The sequence below is a fragment of the Typha angustifolia genome, chromosome 3, assembly GCF_048772165.1.
Source record: "Typha angustifolia cultivar Huaian chromosome 3, ASM4877216v1, whole genome shotgun sequence".
NCBI lineage: Eukaryota > Viridiplantae > Streptophyta > Magnoliopsida > Poales > Typhaceae > Typha > Typha angustifolia.
This window is the reverse complement of record NC_133241.1, coordinates 6,790,888-6,809,962: the sequence shown is the minus strand read 5'-3', so window position 1 is coordinate 6,809,962 and position 19,075 is coordinate 6,790,888. Positions and strand designations below refer to the sequence as shown.

General features: G+C 34.8%; 2 protein-coding genes across 5 annotated transcripts; one reads left to right on the top strand and one right to left on the bottom strand.

Annotated features, from left to right (window-relative positions):
• Positions 1 to 3,392: 3,392 nt before the first annotated feature.
• On the bottom strand, positions 3,393 to 12,285 carry LOC140758513 (protein STICHEL-like). Of its 2 annotated transcripts, none has more exons than XM_073094710.1 (8): positions 12,172 to 12,285; positions 11,948 to 12,081; positions 9,396 to 11,460; positions 8,733 to 8,952; positions 7,319 to 7,891; positions 4,721 to 5,516; positions 4,068 to 4,137; positions 3,393 to 3,980 (listed from the first exon to the last, which is right to left on the bottom strand). In XM_073094710.1, the coding sequence occupies exons 3-8, from the start codon at positions 11,370 to 11,372 to the stop codon at positions 3,882 to 3,884; spliced, it is 3,735 nt and encodes a 1,244-aa protein (XP_072950811.1). In that variant the 5' UTR covers positions 11,373 to 11,460; positions 11,948 to 12,081; positions 12,172 to 12,285; the 3' UTR covers positions 3,393 to 3,881. The 2 variants fall into 2 exon arrangements, with proteins under 2 accessions (XP_072950811.1, XP_072950813.1); XM_073094712.1 differs by having other exon boundaries at positions 9,396 to 11,375.
• Positions 12,286 to 17,379: 5,094 nt separating this feature from the next.
• On the top strand, positions 17,380 to 19,060 carry LOC140758394 (putative clathrin assembly protein At1g33340). 3 transcript variants are annotated; one of them, XM_073094531.1, is made up of 2 exons: positions 17,380 to 17,696; positions 17,859 to 19,060. In XM_073094531.1, the coding sequence occupies exon 2, from the start codon at positions 17,885 to 17,887 to the stop codon at positions 19,058 to 19,060; it is 1,176 nt and encodes a 391-aa protein (XP_072950632.1). In that variant the 5' UTR covers positions 17,380 to 17,696; positions 17,859 to 17,884. The 3 variants fall into 3 exon arrangements, with proteins under 3 accessions (XP_072950632.1, XP_072950633.1, XP_072950634.1); XM_073094532.1 differs by having other exon boundaries at positions 17,818 to 19,060; XM_073094533.1 differs by having other exon boundaries at positions 17,380 to 18,003; positions 18,103 to 19,060.
• Positions 19,061 to 19,075: the final 15 nt, after the last annotated feature.

Here is a 19,075-nt window from a genome sequence, read left to right as displayed (position 1 = left end):
GTTACGGATCTAACAATAAAGTATTTTCTGCATATATTCGCTAAATTATAGAACTTCAATTTATAAATAGTAAGATATAGAGTGTAAATCATAATTTTGTTAAGATTAAAGTGTCGGGTATAATTTTTTCTTTTTTCAAGACGAAACAATGACTCTTTTAAAATTATTGTTATATTTATGTTTTTTTTATTTCAATAGTAAAATATAAAATGTAAGGCATAATTTTTTTTTTATTTCAATAGTAATTGTAATATTCTAAATAATATATTAGTAATTATGATATACATTCCATATGTTCCGTCTGGGCAGGTTTCTGCTAGTTTTTCCTTAATTGCGAGTAATGAGATGGTCACTCCAGTCCGCCTGAAATATATTTTACAACTAAATACGTATTTATGTATATTTTAATTAAACCCTGTATAAAATAAGTCAGGCCATAAGTTATACACAAAATCTTATCACATGCAGAGAGGTCCGATAGAATTATGCACGTTCCGTAATAAAAAATTTATTATAATTATAACTAAACATAAATTTTATTCAAGTAATAAATACACTTAATTTATATGTGATAGATGTTCACAAAATAATTCTTAAGAAAATCTTTAGGCACTAACTAAATGAACCCTTACTTTAGGGGCACTCTATACATAGTTTTTATATTCCACATATCATAATGTACTCTTAGTTGCATAGAAAAAAGAACAAGTGGTCCTCATATTTGAAGTGGCATGGAAGAGTACAAACTCTCAATTGATGATAGAAAATAACTCCAAAGTCAACTCCCCAAAGAGGTTGTTTTCAACCTTTCATGACAGCAGATTAGCACGCCTCAAATCCTGTCAAAAGACAATTGGAAGACATTTTGTTTTATATATAGATTTCTTTTTGAATGCTATCAAGATGTGCCGGAGAAGAGAAGCCAAAGTTTTCACATTGACAAAATGCCTAATTTATGCACCTAGGTTTAATTTAGTTTTATTTGTATTATTTTACCGACGGCCGATGATTTCGACTAAAGTATAATCGTTATTTTTTTTAATGTATAAGTGATTAAATTAGATGTCAAATTTGAATAAGATTTATGATGCATCTAAATAATGATAAATTTTATTATATCTTTGTTATCAGTATTTTATTAATAATAAGGATGTTAAGTGATAGAAATAAAACTAAAGTGGGGTAAAATAAATTTATAGCTAACCAAATTTAAATTTTAATATTATTAATTTATTCGGATTTTTAGATAATTTTCTTTAAAAACTTTTAAAATATTAAATTACTATTTATTCATGAAAATATCATAGTTGCCACTAAATTATAAATATCAAATGAGCGAGAAATAAATTTTTATATAATAAGAGTAAATTACAAATTTAAATCATTTAACTTAAATTTTTTTTAAATATTAGAGAAAATTTCTCACTATAATATGTACTAAAACATTAGAGTTGCACTTATCCTCTATTAAATTTACTCGCACTAACATATGCTTCAAATTTAAAATAAAATACACTCTTAACCTCTTCTAATCTAAGATTATAAGTCTCAAATATAAGTTAAAATCTAGGTATCACAATATAGGTACAAGATTAATATTTACTCATTTATTATTAATACTATATGAATCTTATGGTAATTTATACTTTTTCTATTAGTTTAGATAAAAAAAAGTTAACAGCTTATGATACGATTCGATTCATATTGGCTCTACGTGTGACATTGGGTTCATGGAAATAAGCTTATTTATCTAATTGAGTATGTAGAAGTAATAAAATCAATTTTTGCCAGTGTGCGTTCGAACGGGACCTTTCCAACGCCTGCATCGCGTTCGTATTGACAGAGAATGGAAATTCCACATTCGAACGCAATCGAGCATGTTCGAACGCATCGCGGCGAAAGTGTAGGTTAAGTTAGGGATTGTTATGGTTGTTTGAAATTTTTTTATGTTAATTAACGAGTTCTTAGGGTGAGCCTCTATATATATGTGGAGGAAACCCTAATTGAGATTATCTGAATTGGAATTAGCTTTAGCCTTATCTCTTTCTCTCTTGATTCTAGCCATTGGCGCTCTCTCTCACCTCCCTTTTTTTACCGCCCAAGTCTTTGATCAGCTTCTTCCAGCCTCTAATCTCCCTCTTACACAACAACTTATCTCCCTTCATACCACAAACTAACCCTAGCATCCATATAGCCATTGGAGGGTTATCAAGCTATGATCTAAGTTTCGAAACCATTGCGGATTAGATTAGGCATGTTCGTAACAGTTTAATATTAGTCTAAACCACAGATAGTGAAATAATGAAAATAAAAAATTTAGTGTGATAGTTTGATTTTAGGCATAATTACATGAGTAATTTGTAATTTAAAGTGTGATAGTTTGATTTTAGGCATAATTACATGAGTAATTTGTAATTTGTAATAGAATGACATTTTTAAAAGAATTCAAAACTATTTCGATGACAATTATATAATAACATTTTAGAAAAATTCAGTGATAATTATGTTAAAATTTTCTAATTTATTATGCCCGAGTAGAATAGGATAGAATAATTCTAGACATTGGTGGATCGTTTTAGTATCCATTAATAAATTAGTAGAGTCTATGAGAATCCCAATCTAGAACTTCGTAGATGTTAGAGTCACTTTAAGTAGGATATGATAATAAGAAATATAACTAGATGTGGATTATCCGAATGAAATCTATTAAGATGAATATGGATCTTGAAAGCATATTGGTTTATTCCTCGTTATAAAATAACAAACAAATTATTTCTATTTCATTGTAATAGTATAATAAGTAAATAATTACTTATCTCGATACTAGTTTTATTGTACTAGTACAATTAGTGAATAATTACTCATCATCTATCTACCATAAAATGCAAGAAAAATAAAGAAAAAGAAACAAAGATTATGCCGTTCGAACACCGTTTGCTTATTGATTAATCTACATAGCTTAAGGGCCTCGTCTGCTATAGATAGAGTCCTTAATTTGATAAATAGTATCAAGTCTCATAACATAAGACGGATATAATCTAATCCAACCATTAAGTTAACTTAACCATAGAATCAAAACTTGAAAAGATCATATTAGAAAAAAGAGTTGAGAGTAATTTAGGTGAACATAAAAATATCATTTGAAATTAAGGAAACATTCTACTTAGTATTCTATCCTGTTGAATATCTGTTAATAAAGTGAAGGCTTAAGTTATAATATGACCAAAATGTAGGCTTAACAACTATGTCTCTGAACTAATACCTACTCATGAAAAAAATAAATTGAAAAGACTTCTGCATGACTGCATGTTGATTCTTTTTTGAACTATTTATAAGTTTTACCTTCATTTTGATACATATTTGAACAAAGGATTACACTCATCTATGTATTGATTAGGTAATTAATCATCCTCACAGATTCCAAAATTACTTACATGGTCTCAATCTGTCACATATTGAATAGAACATGACATGCATGTATAAGAGAGCAAGCCAAAGGCAGGGACTGCATATGCTCAGTGCACCAGACACAGGAAAACAAAAGATTTCATCTGAAATATATATGAATTTCAACTGTGATGGCATCTATTTCCAGCTTGCTAGTGTCTTATGTTCTCATTAAATTTCTAACCACATCACCCACAAGAACTTGTATAGATTATCTTCAAGTAGCCTTCTTACTAACTCTATTATTCTATTATTCACCCACCATTGGAAATGGCCAAACCTCAAGAGAGAACATGGGAGGCTTTACTTTTGCACCAGAGGACCTCAAAACTAGCAAATGGAAAGCAATTAGCTCTATACTAGAAGAATGGATTTGTGGAGCATGTACAGAAATTTTGATGCATTTTGAGGCCTGAACTCCTCTGTTTCTTCAGTCATTTCTTGAATCTGCTTTCTGCTTTTGACTTCCCACATTGTCCAAACAATGAAAGACGGCGGGACTTTCTTGATCTTACACGCACTCCTTTCGTCATCTGATATTGGCAAAGAAATTGGTCAAGTTGCTAGTCTTATGGTGTGATTGAAAGATATAGATCGAGCAACAAACTTTAGTTTCCTACCTTTCTTTCATGTGAATTGTGTGTTTTCCAACAAAAGAAACCATTGCAACCAGGTCCAGACTCATAACCTCTGTAAAATTCACCACAGTTTAAACCCAGGTAAGTAAAATAAGTGAGGATAAATAGGAGATGGTACTGAAATCTGTTGAAAACTGGATGATTACAGTTTGCACTGGGAGACGATATTTAATTCTTGATTTTGAAAAAGGAGCTCACTCATTACATAAGCCAAAATAAGCCAGGCCCAATGAGTAGGTCTTCAACCTGCTAACTTGTCTACAAATGCCAGGATCTAGCACTATCTGATATTTAGATCAATAGACAACAATAACACTAGTGAATTCCTGTCAAGTAAACCCTAATCCTTAAATTATTACGCATGGACAAACATTAGGAAAAGACTTACGGTTGACAATTCTAACATATCAGATCTTAAAACCTCAAGGCATAAATTTAATGGAGAGCAAAAGAGCAAAACTGGCTGTCTATGTATTACCAAGATGATTATGAGAATTTCATGGAAGCTCAATAGACCCAAGACGTTAATTGGAATTCAGCACTAGATTAATCAGCATTCTTTGAGAGCTAAATGAATGATGAAATAAATGATGCAGCAGCTTTAATGAAGACTGCAAGAAGTAATGAAAACTTACAAGTTCTCTTGGTCAAAATTGGCTTTGTAGCTGTTGCTATGCAACAAACTTGGTGAAATGGCATATCCGTTGGTTCTTACTCCTGTTTGATCTTTCTGGCATCCATGATTATGACTAATTTTTAAAGCTTTGATCTCATGATTCAACTCATCTTCCCAATGATTTGAGGATTCATCAAGTGATACGGATGACTTATTTTGATTGTGACAAAGGCCATTTTGTGGCAGAACTTGATTCTTCTCAGGTTTCAAACAACTTACCAATCCAGGTGTATACTTCTCCGCAGCTTGGAGCCATGCACTCTCCAGCCTTTGCTCATCAATAGCTGCTGCCTTTGTCGTTTGCGCAGAAACTTCATCTAGTCTGGTGCTAGGTTCTCCACTGTTTCCTTCAGAAAGGAGCATGGGGACACCAGCAACCAGAAAGCGTTCACCTGCTGTGCGAAGGTTGTCACATTTTTCAAGTGCTCTCTGCAGCGTTCTTTCTGAATTGTCCAAACTTCCCCTAGGCAAGTTAGAGGATCCCTTGACTCTGTCAGTATTGGATGACCCAGTCAATAACTCAGATTGTACTCTTCTTTCTTTGTCCAAGCATCTTAGCTTTTCTGCCAGGTTGTTCGCTTGAGATTCTTGCTCTTGTCCTAGTCCCTCAGAAAAAATGTCAGGGTTTAGGCTTATTCTAACTTCCACGCGTTGTCTCAAGACCATCTCCATTGAATTTGTGATACTGCTCAAGAATCTCTCAGCTCTACACTTTATATTACCATCTTCAAATGCTACCAGAGCAATTAAGGCACCTGAAAATAGTAGGTGGTGAAACTCCTATTTATGAAGGAAGGTCATAATGGCACAAGTGAAAGAGAAGTGACATCAAAGTTAATGTATAAAAAGAGCTTAAGGAAAGGTATAGCAATTATCCAAGATGATGTGCAATTTGTCATTTGGACAGTGATGTTATCATACTTCTTTCCAAGGATGGTCGTGCAGGTCAACACGCTCCCTGTTGTCCAGCACAGCATCTAGGTATATTTTTTATTAAAAAATTTCTATTTTCATCAATAATCATCAAATTGACTTTAGTCCCTGTGCATGTTCAATATTTATAGAAGAATTACAAAATTCCTATTTGTATGAAAACTATATGAAACATTATAACAAACAATACTATTAGTAGATGAGTTTTAAAAATTATCGACAGTATTTAGTACAACATTCTCGTATTATTCTTATACCAATAAATAAAATATTTGATTCCCTCATCATACTACATTCAACTAAATATTAGTTTTAATTATTAAATTACTATCAATTAACATTATATATTGAATGTTATTATATGTTCAATTATTATAAAATATTTAATCATAATTTAAATGTTCAATCATTAATAATAGTTTTAATAAATGTATTCACTCATATTATGTGTTAAATAATATTTATATTTAACTGTTACTTTATTTTTAATAAAATAGGTTGTTTATAAAAATAATCTAAAAATAAAACACTATAATGCAGGTTTTAATCCATATATTTAAATCAAAAATCAAATATCGACAAACTGAAGACCCAAAAATTTATCTAGATATTCTAAAAATTTTATTATAAATGTGTGCAACTGGCACGCCTTGTACCAATATTGGCACGACCATAGTTGCTTATTTCTATAAATTGTTTGTACAACAACATTAGTCCCCCTTAGAGATTTCTACTTCATAATTACAAATAAGTATGTCGCTGAATTATTTCATACTTCAAGTAATGTTCACCTCCTTATGAATTTAGAGAGCAAGAAGAGAAGAAAATGCAACCCTCTCTTGTAAGATTGATTAAGTTGCACGACGATTATATGAGCATAGCACATGTACGGTAAGTAGAAGTATCTAAAGATGATAAGTGGTTATAGAGATCAAGACATTATCTGCATGTGTATGCATGTGGGACTCAACTAGGGATGCCCAAGTATACTTTTTTGATGTAGAAAGTGCAAATATGTATCTTTAGTTTATGATTTGCACCTTCATCAACATAAATTATTCTCTATTTCCATTTATAGTTCTTCTAAAATTTGTACACTAGTTTAATATCATAAGGAATTGAGAAAAGCAATCCCATGATCCACTGTCTGATACATAATTCCATTAGATTAAATGCCTCTAAAATCTACAATAGGGCACTCATGGCACTCATCTTGAATACATTGATTCAAACATTGTCCACAATAGGAATTACTGAGCCAATCAAATCATGACTTGATTAAGTAATAAAGGAGATTCTCTTTATCTGTAATAAATAAAATAAAATAAGAAAGCAGCCACCGGGTGAACTAATGTCCTCACTCATACACTCTTACTCTGTAGATCCAAAATATGATTTACAATTATATTATTGACCACATACTAATAAAAGATGGTAATAGATAACATAAAAAGCATGATTGTTGATCGTCAAGAACTAAATATATTCCCAAGGACAGGTACAAAGATGATGAAGCAATAGAAGTGTGATTGAACAGGCAAAAAAAAAAAAACTTAATAAGGTCATCTACATGTAAAATCTACTGGCAGCAGGCAATAGCTAATAGGATTGAAGTAAATATTACCTTCACTTCCGTTGATTGATATTAGCCTTCCATGATCAGAAAGCAATTGCCTTAATGTCCTCGAATGGCATCTCTCAATGCACCTTCTCCAAATTTCAGCTAGTTTGTCTGGGTTTGAACATTTGACAGTTCTCTTCTCAGAAGATTCACATTCACTTATCCGAGCAGAATCTAGTATGGTTTTATCAGTAGATCTAAAGTTTGCAGAAAACACTTCACAATCTTTCTCATTTGTCTGCATCCTATATGACGAAGAAAGACCATTGGGGCTTGAACGCCCGTTGGTTGCTACAGAATCCAAAGTTGATTTTGTTTCCTGAAACATGTGTAAAGGATGAGAAGAGTTCCTGCCAACAGAGGAGTTTCTGACTATTTCTGTTGCACTATCATTAGTCTTTTTAGCACTCTGTTTGCTGCTACTGTTTGATTGATTTACTTCTGAATTCTGACCACCAAGCTGTAGTAGAGCTGCAGTAAACCATGTAGATCGCTCACTCGAAAGCCTCAGCTGCTTTTCAGCATCAGAAAGAATCTTTAATGCTTGTTGCAGTCTCTCCAACTCAGCTTCAGTCACTACAGAAGATACCCACAGGAAAGGAAAATATATGGGAGCTCAGTTATCCCAGAATATTAATGCCAACAGACAATTATATAAGTGTATAACCAAAGAAGTACACAAATGGAATAAGAACTTGAATATTGCTATTTGATAAAAGAGTATAAGCATACAGCTGAACTCGGCCATGGATAGAAAGAGCAGGTTAAGATTTGTAAACTAAAGACAAAAAATCTTGCATCTCAATTACTGCAAGATAGAAAGTGTCAGGTAGGAACAGTCAATAGCTTGCAGATCAGCACCATCAATGATTATGAGGAAATAAAGCAATCAATTACATCTTTAATAAACTGGCATTTCTGCGCAGCAGAAATTTGTGGAAGATAAAGCTATTGTCACAGAACTTCTCAAGCTCCAAAACGAATGAACTAATGTGGCAACCATCAGAAGCATCTTATTAACATCTTCAAGATTGGTTTTTAATAGGATTATTCCTCTAGAAGATCCGATGAATGATCGAATCAAAACTCATTTTAGGATGACAAACTCAGCATCCAAAAGCAGCACTACATGGACAAATGTCTGCACCTGACAGGCTCATCAACAACAAACAACCACCACCCCACCCCAACCTAACCCTCGAAAAAGGAAAAAATAGGAAAAAAAAAGAAAATGCATATAAACATAATAAAAAGTTTAACTACACCCTTTTCTGTAAACATGCCCCTGTGAGATTATGCATCAGACATCACAAATAATGGAAGCAGTTAACAGGATGAGATCCCTAGTACGTAATGCACTATTTTAAAAAGCACTAAGTTTAGGGAAGAAAGCATGTAGTATGATGGAAGTACTCACAACTTCGCCCACAAAGTGCTGTACCACTGCATCTAGAGTTGGCTAACCGGTGAGTGCCGGCAATAATGTCCATTATCAGCCCAGCTAACTGAGACATCAATGCCATTGGATCAACACCAGAATCCATCAAATCTCTGGATCTTTTTACTGTTTCAGCAGTGTCTGAAGACATAGCCATCTCCAGAAGGTCAAGTAACTTCTCATCTGAGACAACACCAACCTGGAGTTTTATATTATACACAGTGTGAGAAATACTGCAGAACAACATGTGCACCTACTGAGAACCATCTTAAGCTCCGTCCAGAAAGTAACTCAACAAATCTTGTTTTTTGGAAGATTAAGATAAATAAATCAGTGGGTATTTGTAATAAAATAACACATATTGGCAAATCAGTATCTTAGCTAAAAAAATGTTCTATCAAGAATCTATCAATTAATTAAGTAGCCCCCACCATGTTGAACCATCACTAATATTCTAGGATTTGATTACCTTGCCAATTATCCATATATCAGGTCATTATCACTCACTGCAGGCTTGGCCGCTAGTTAAGCTAATACAAAAGGCTTCCAAATAAGCAACAACTAAGTGGTATCTTGAGTCTAATGATGTAAAGGAAAGGAGCTATAAATGTAATTAGTAAAGAATTTGGAGAACAAACTTACTAGATCATTTACAAGAGAAGTGGTTATCTTTCTGCCCAGCAAACTCAGTTGGTCTAACATGGTTTCTGCATCCCTTAATGATCCATCTGAATTCATAGCAACTAAATTTAAAGCATCCATTTCAACGTCAAGCTTTTCCTCAAGAGAAATTTTTCTCAGCCGACACACTATATCAATATCCTTAAGTTTGGAGAATGTGTACTTTTGACACCGTGATGTGATGGCACGTGGCAAGTTGTCTGGATTGATTGTTATGAATATGAAGACAACACGTGGTAATGGCTCATCAATAAATTTTACAAATGTTGACCACATTTTGGAAGATACCATGTGGCACTCATCAATGACAAAAATTTTGTATCGTGAGTAAGTTGTAGCTGCTGAAATATTTTTCAGTAGGTACCTAATTCTGTCCATTCCATTCTTGTTGGTAGCATCAACTTCAACCAAATCTGCTGCATTTCCACTGAAAATGTCAGTACACTCCTTGCAAAATCCACACGGTTTGTTCTCCTCAACAGCCAGACAACTTAGTGCTGCTGCAAATACTCTTGCACTTGATGTTTTCCCTGTCCCACGAGGACCTTGAAACAAATATGCAGGTGCTATTCTTCCTCTTGAGATGGCATTACTAAGTGACTGAGCAACAATTTTCTGGCCAATTATCTCATCAAAGGACTTTGGTCTATACTTTTGGCTCAAGCTTCTCTCTTCTCGCATCTCTGAATCAAATCCTCCGCGTGTGGCTAGTTCCATTCCCTCCTGGCTTTTACAGCTTGACCATCTCCTTCCATCCAACCGGCTCTGTGCTTCCAAATCAAGTTCCCCAAAGTTAGTAGAAAGCTCATCGCTTGCTGAATCTAATGCTGAACGACCTCCATCACAGCTATTAACCAGTAGAGGTATTCCTTGAGAAGATTTCTCCGGATACTTTTGTTTGTTGAAATCAGATGACCTCTTCTTATTATACAATTTCTGGCTACCACAAAGAATGCTACTGCCTTTTCTCCTTAAAGTATCAGATAGAGAAGGAGAATAACAACCTCCACATCCCCTATCTTTAGTTCTCTTTGACCAATAACAAGGACCACATCCTTGAGTCCTTGGTAGAGCTGGTTGATCCGATTCATCGCCATCAAAAGAAGTAGTTCCATCTGATGAACCGACAGTACTCGGTTTCCGGCATCCATATCTATAATAGGAGCTAGTTGATGCAGGAGTACAAGAATGAGATGACTCCTCTCTTCTAGCAGTTTTCAGGATCTTGGAGGAATTTGACCAATTGCCACATCCAGATCCAGAGAAGAGCGGTGACGCAGAGTGAGAAAGGTAACCAGCTTTTCGTGCAAGTTCATGAGTCAACTGGCGTATATCCTCAGAGGTGCAATTCTCAGTATCATCAGACTGATCATCTGAGTTAATAATTCCTAAGGAGCTGGATGGGAGATCCACCAACTTTTGGTTCACCAAACGCTTAGTTGCTTTTTTCTCCAAAATTGACCTTCTTCTCAACCTTCTAACAGTTCTTTTGACTGAAGTCTCAGAATTCGAGCCTTCAATGTTGTAAATGTTCATAGGAACTTCAAGATATGTGTCACTCTTGGATTCTACATCCTGAGGACTGCTTACACTTTCTGGACTTCCAGCAACTGATACTTGCAAGCTATCCTCATCTAACTTTATTCCACTGTCACTAGATTTGCTAGAATGATGCCTCCAATTATAGAGATAAACTTTTTTCCTTTTGTTTTCACTTCTCAGAGGTAACACAAGAGACTCCGCACTACCTTTTTTCTTTTTGTTCCCTCCAACACCATTTCCAGATAAAACAGTGGAAGTTGCAGCAAGAGATTTAGAACTCAAAGGGGACCTCCAAGATGAACATGTTTCAGGGTCACGTAAGAAGCGTGCTTTCTGGAGGGCAGTAAGCTCCTTCTTCAAGTGAAGCTCACTCGGACCAACACAACCTTCCACCATTATCTCCAACAACCACAAGAGAAACACAGGTTTAGACAAAAAAAATGTAATTCGTGCACAAAGATAGCACCTTCACTCAGCTATGTACCTATACAGAAATTGTTACATTATCAGACGATAAAAGTTAAAAATAGGGTCAAAGTATGAAAAAAAGATATAGAAGAAGTCACCATCTCCTAGCTATGAGCGATCATAATGGAAAGAAAATGATGATGTCTGAAGATAGGAATTAAAACCGTCCCTAATTCAGATTCATTGTTAAGACTCATAAGATCCATAGAAGTAGTATTCATGAAGATCCAAATAAAATGCACAACATCATGCTGATTTAGCACAGGATACAATGCCAAGCCACCAAAATGATTGGTGGGGCGGCATACCAAGTTCAAGTACATGAAACATACGTTTGGATCTTATCACTGATTACATACTACTAAGGTCCAAGAGTAACAAAATTATCATAATTAGGACCACATGAAGAAATCTTTCGGTAGTTGACATGAAATTAAACGTAGAAATTTCCCCAGAGTAATTATCCAAAAAAAAAAACGGAATGGGCATTGCAAATTACGCACCAGAGCAACCACAAGCAGCAACGTTCACCACCGCCACCAACCACATTGAATCAGAAAAGCATCACCCACCCATGCACAGCCATCAGAAACCGAAATGGGTTTTCGATTCAGCAACAAATGAAGCCGAAAACCTCCTGCATTGTAGCACCAAAAGATCAATTTTTTTTTTCAAATGATCAAGCGGTAGGAGAAGAAAAGGAGGCACCTTTTGAGAGGAAAATTACCTAAAAATCTCCCGAATTGAGAGAAAAGAAACAAATGTGATCGAGAGCGAGAGAGAGAGAGAGAGAGACGAAAGAAGAGATCTTGGAATGGTGGAAATTTTTTTACAGTGGAGAGCATGTGGATGCTTTGGTTTTATGGTATTAATTATTAATTTTAGGGTTTTGAGCTGGCGCCCCCCCGCACGCGCCGAAATTAAAACTTTCCCCCCAAATCCGCCGAGATTCTCACCAAATTTCCCCTTTTCCTTTTCACCCCTAACGAGAATTTCTCACTAGATTTTGGTAATAACATTGTTTAAATGCCCAAATCATCTCTCTTTCTTTTCTCTTTTATTTCTATTTTATTTTTGGGGATTTTGTTATGATATTTGTCTTTAATGATCATACTCTGAAGTTGAAAGAGGCACCAAATTCGAATACCAATATTCCTACTTGCCATAAAATCTTAAATATTCCATTTATTTCTCTAATAAATATTAAAAAAAAGTCTGTAACATTACTAATTACCTCTGATAAAATCTTAAATTAGGTTCACATCAGCATTAGGGCCTACAAATGGAAATAATTATCCACAAACATTATCCAATCTGAGTTCATTAATTTATATTCCCTACCATTATGGACTTTATCCATGTCCTTGCAAGATGGTGGCCAAGTTCCATTTGGAATGAATCAAATGCTCAAAGAATGGAGCTCAAGAATCTGGCAAGATTACATCTTTGCCCTTCATGCAATTGGACTCATTCTTCTTGCATGGCCCCCAAGGCCATGAGAGAAGTTGGGCACCACTATTAAAGCAGAGATTAATGTTATCCATGACTCAGATTGATGCTGCATGGGGCATACACTCATGTGCCATATTATTCTACAACTCATCCTCTCACCCTTTTTAGTGTGCTTATAGTGTGGCTTAAGCTTGTACTTTTGCTAGTACTAGTATGGAATTCTCTTTCAATTAGAGAAGGAGTAAATTATAATTTGGTCCGATGTTAATTTGCTCTTATATATATTTTAGAGATTTTTATAAATCACACCCTATATTTTGTATATTTTATGATTCACATCTAGTCTTTGAAAATTTTATAACACGATCCCTCCTTTTCTCTATAATATTTATTTAACACCTTGAGTTAACTTAAGCTAACTATAATCAAACTGAATGATACCAGAAAGAGAATATTCTGTTATAATCTACTATGTAATTTATAACATTTCTAAATTACCTTTGTACTTATCTCTAATTTTATTCATAACATGAGCATCCGTACTTGTTGCTTTTTCTCAAACCATAAATAACATCACCTAAATGCCAAACCAATCTTAGAGCTTCCAAACTCTAAACTATGGAGATCTTAGAGCTCCGCAAACGCCAAGCCGATTTTGTTGCTTGTGACCTTAAAGATAGAGAGAGAGATGAAGAAAATTTAAGAAAAGATGGAGAGAAAAAAAAAAGAGGGATTTGAGCTAAAGAGATAAGAAAAATAAGTAAAGTTGGGGAAGCTTCTAAAGCTTGTATGTGGTAGGAATTTTGGGGGATTTTTGTGGGTTGTGAGTTTTGGGTTTTGATATTATAATTATAGATAAGAGAATTTAGATTTTGTGGGTTTAAAGTTTAATTTGGGAAAAAAGGATTTTGTGGGGATTTAGATTAGGTCATAACTTTTTAAAGGTATTTTAATAATCTTTGAACTAGAGTCACATAAACTATATAACATGGTTAATGTCAGTTAGCTAAAGTAATGTTGATGTGCTAAATGAACATTATAGAAAAAATGAGGGGTCGCGTTATAAAATCCCCAAAGACAGAGTGCGAATCACAAAATAGGTAAAATATAATATGTGATTTATAAAAATCCCTATATTTTAAACTTAAATATGTAACCCCACTAAGTCGTTATGTCGGTTAACCGTTAATAAAAATATAAAAAAACTTAATTACCCTTACAAAAATACAGTCTGGTTTGATGATAATAGAAGGAGTTTGGTCATTTAATTACTTACTTACGACGTAAAATAGTAGCGTGTATTACAATACGAATTTGAATTATTAGGTTTATTTCCAAAATTCAGCCCTTGTAGACCACATATAGGTTAAAAAAGAGGTGTTTGATTTGTGTATTTTAAAATAGAACATTATAGTGTTAAATAAAAAAATTTAATGTAAAAAATAAAAGGCTTATATTTTTCCTCTTTTCTTTTCATGAAAGGTTGAGAGAATATACTGAGGCATCCACTTAATTAAAGTGAAAGTTAAGATGCTGCATATTAACCCATTTTAGCCCTTGAAAAGGATACTTCATGGGATCCATAAACTAAAAATTTAATAATACTTTTACACATTGTATGTGTAGATGTAGTTTTTCTTTTTGACATGCAAAAATGTAGGTTGAAATCAGGCCAAACTATATAAGGGTAAATTATAATTTTTTCCCTTAGAGACATCTAGAGATGGGTAGATCTTTTTCTAGAACTTGGATCATATATAAATATAAATCATTATTTGAGTATTTGTTTGCATTAGTTCCAACCTTTTTCCAATTCTTATTGAGGTGAAAAATGCTTCTGATCTGAAATTTTCTTTAGAAACAAAGAGCATAGGCAGTAGTCTTGCCATTAAGCATTTCAAATATATAAAATAATAAAAAATAAAAAGTAGATGCTTTGAACCCTTTAATTTTCTCCTTTCTGAATTCAATAAATGGATATCATATAAAGACAAGTAAATGAAGAAACTTTGACTTGGATGCATATGAAGGACAAAGATGATCATGAGGCTTTGCAGTAGCTTTCTTGGCCTGAGCTATATATGTCCCCCTATTGACAATTATTGTCTATGAGACATTGAGCCTTTTGGTTTCACATGCATGCATGCATGTCTCCTTGACATGAGGCAATCTCACAAAAATATTAAGAACCTTTCTTTAGTCACTATATGAGATCAGATCAGTGGAAGAAGACAAGGAAATATATTCAGATTAGAGATTTAGTATGCATATAGCCTTTCTAGCACCATGTGAGCTTACATATCTGTGCATGTTCATTCACTTATGAGAATTTTCCTTTTTTTTTTTAAACCTCTATCAGTAGTTGACTATCTTCTGTAGTTTTCTTAATTATTGCAGGGTTAGAAGTTGTTTTATCTCCAAATAAGAGAAGAAAAAAATAATGTTCTTTTTGTGATCATGATACATCTGGTTTCTTGATTCCTCTCTTGGTGAAGAAAGTTTTTTTAAAAAAGAAGAAGAAGAAATTTAAGCATATAAAATAAAGATTATACCTCTCTTATTCCTTTGGATGATACCTAAGATATCAGTTTATAAGTGCAATTCAAGGTGAATATGCTGCTAATGCAATATCATCTAAATCATCAAGTTATCTCATGTTTAAGATAACAGAGATTGATGTGCATTTAGATTAAAGAAAGCTTGGCAGAAACTTTAGCATTAAGTTTATACTAATAATGGAAGTGTAAGTGACTTGATTATACTCAGTAAGCTTACCCTTGTAGAACTTTTAATATAAAAAAAAAATACTAAGACTATAATTTCCAACAAATTATAAGATTTTTGTTTAATTAGTTTATTCTTGAGACTCTAGTGCCAAAAGAACATTCTGAAGGTTAGAAGATAAATGTTTGACATGACTAAAGGAGAGGAGCCCTGTTTGATGGAACCTTGTCTTAGTGGCCTCTAGTGAAGCACCATTAGGAATAGGGCCCCCACTTAATATTATCTTCTTGTTTCATGTCATAGGGGAAAAAAAAAAAGAGTAGTTATTTTAATCATCAAAAGCCTAGGGGATACACTGTGTGTGTGTGTGCTCCATAGCTTCTGAAGAGTACATTAAAAAAACGTCAAGTGGGTGCAACTTTACCAAAGAATCAGATTCAATTACATTAGGAAATTAAAAGCAATTTAGTGTGGCTTTATAGTAGTTGAAATTTCTTAGCAAGAATCACTTACTGATACTATATTGACATCTAACTATAATATATGAAAAAGGGTAAAGTTAATAAGGAGTTAACACATGAAATTCAAGAATATAAGTGTAAAAAGCTCATGTGAAAATCATATGTTTTGAAGTACTGCATTCATTTGTAGTAAAATTATTGTTTCCTGGAATAATGATTCAATGTAAAAAGAAGGGTAAAACTTATGATTCTTCATGTATAAGCATTACAGAGATTATATCTTCTATATCTTGATTCTAATTAAGCTAGAAATTACATATCTTGATTCTAATTAAGTATCATAATGCTTGTATGTATATGTAGCATGATTGGAGATCACCAAAACATTTTTGTTGACAAGTTCCTGGCTCCACTTGGAGTATTACCACTTATGTCACTAACCAAGTTCTTCAAAGGGCATGTTGAGAGTAGAATTAATCAAAGTTGGCACCTAGAAACAATGCATGACTCGAATATTTTGCTTTCTCCTAATATATTATCTGAATCTTTTCATAAATTTTCACCAACCTTTATCTCATCCACATTAGCTATCACATTATAAAGAACATGTCAAAGTAGCTTTCAGGCGAATGCACTTGAAATGAACCTTGGTGGACCTTTTTCATGGCAAGAATCCTACCTCCTCTCTTTATCTATCTTGACACCTTTCTTTCTCATGAATTCCTTTTCTCGTCACGACATATTAAGTCATCTCCCTATTCCGATGACACCTTTCGCAATGCGATTGGTCGAACCACCTGCAATGCATTTCGTTGTGTACCAAAAAAAAAAAACGCATATCACGAAGACCATCAGAGGAACAATTCAAAGTAGGGAACAGCATAATATGTTCTTTATCTCAAGGAAAGGAAAGGAAAAAGAAGAGAAGAAAAAAAAACATGTCGACACGATGTTTTCTAAGCAAGATAATTCAAAGTCCAAAGTTTTTCAAACCTCTCACAAATGCTACCTTTGTAGTGTTATAAATCAAGTATGCATGACAAAGAGTCTACTACTTATAGTGTTAAACATGTTCACATGGCACATCATAAAGATGGATAAAGAAGAGAGAGAGAGAGAGAGAGAGAGAGAGGGGGGGGGGGGGGGGGGGGGGGGGGGGTGGGGGGGGGGGGGGGGAGGGAGGGAGGAGAAATATAGATTGTAAAGATTATGGAAGGGGGGAATAGTATGACCAACTTTTGTGCTACTTCTACTCTCAAGTTGGAAGTAAACAACTTCAACTTTGTTCCCCTTCATTCCCCCACAAGCAGTTGTTGATGTTGATGTGGGCATCCAGGGAGAAAGAGGAGTGCTTTGCAGAGAGTCAAACCCATTAGAAGGTTGCCAATGGAGGAAGATGTTAATGCATGAGGAACCCTATTCCTAGAGGATGTGATTCTCCCACCAATGAAGCCCACAAAGGGTTGACCTTGGAATATGATTACAAGTATCTCAAAGTGGAAGCTTTACTGCCTTACACCTTTTCCTCAAGTCATAAGACAAACAACACATTTCTTGGTCCAAAATAACACATCCACTATTTCTGGTGAAGACGACATGAGCTCTTTCCCTCACGGTACGAGCAATGCTCAAGTATTAATTACTTTAAGAACCTCTTTGTGCAACTCTAGACCTTAAGGCTAATCTTTTTTTTTTCTTCTTGATGATGAGTGTATGCATGTATGAATCTCATGCAGCTTCTCTTTCTGTTTCTCTCTCTCTCTCTCTCCCTTTTCAGAACTTGGAAGCTGACAGTGTAGAGTGATGAAGGTGAAGAGTAAGCTTTGGGCAGCTCTTGGCACATTCATGGATCATACCACCATTAGCAAAGCTGCAACCACCGACCGGAGCATCCTCACCAACATCGAGACCGCCATTTTAAGGTGCACCGATCGCCATGACTTGTCCATAGACGATAAGTATGTGCATGAAATCCTTTTCCTCGTCTCAAACGCTCCTGGGTCGATCACTTTCTTGTCTAGAAGGATTTCCATTCGACTTGATAGCATGCGGGAACCGATGGTTGCTCTCAAATGTCTTGTGTTACTTCACCGTCTCCTTCGTGGAGGCGATCGGTACTTTGAGCAGGATTTACGCAACCTGTGGTCATCGAGGAACCTCAGGGTGGATCTCTCATGGTGCTTGGACCATTCCGATGACTTGCATGCCTTTCTCCGAAGCTACTCATCGTTTCTTGAAGAGAGGATGGGTTGGTTCATAAATCAAGCTGGCAATCTGGAGCCAAGTAGGCCATCTTCCATCATCATATCGCAATCTTACGAAGAAGAAGTCATCGAATTGTTGATTTTTAGGCTCTCAAAGTGCCAAGACCTTCTTGATCGCGTCTTAGATTGTTCACTTATTGATATTTCAAGCTCTGGCCAGGTAATTCAGTCGGCGATCAGCATTATCTTGAGAGAAAGCTTTCGAGTTTATGAGAGCTTCCGCGAGGGAATAGAAGATATGGTGAGATCTTCCTTTGACCTCCACAAAGCTTTAAGAGTTCCAGCCCTCAACATCCTCGAGAAAGCATGCACCCAAACAACCAACCTTCAAGAATTCTATCACAATTGCAAGAGAAGCATTGTGGGCAAGAGTCTGGAGTACCCTTTTGTTAAGATCATTACTCTCTCCAATATCTCAGCAATGGAACAGTTCTTACCAACTGGACGCAACCTTCAGCCTTCAGCAGCCCCTGAGGATGACAGGATAAAAGAAGGTAAAATAGCAAGAGAAGAAGCTGCAATCGATCAAAACAATCTGTTTTCAGGAAGGTTGGAGACTACGATAAGCACGGTTTGGGTTGAGTTTGATGAAGAAGACTCACAAACTTCAGACTTCTCATTTGCAGAATCTAATGTTCGTTCAGTAGGAGCTGCTGATAATATAGTCACCAAAGAGAATAATTCGCCGACCAGACAAGCGACGGCGCTGTTATAGCCCAAAATATGGGCT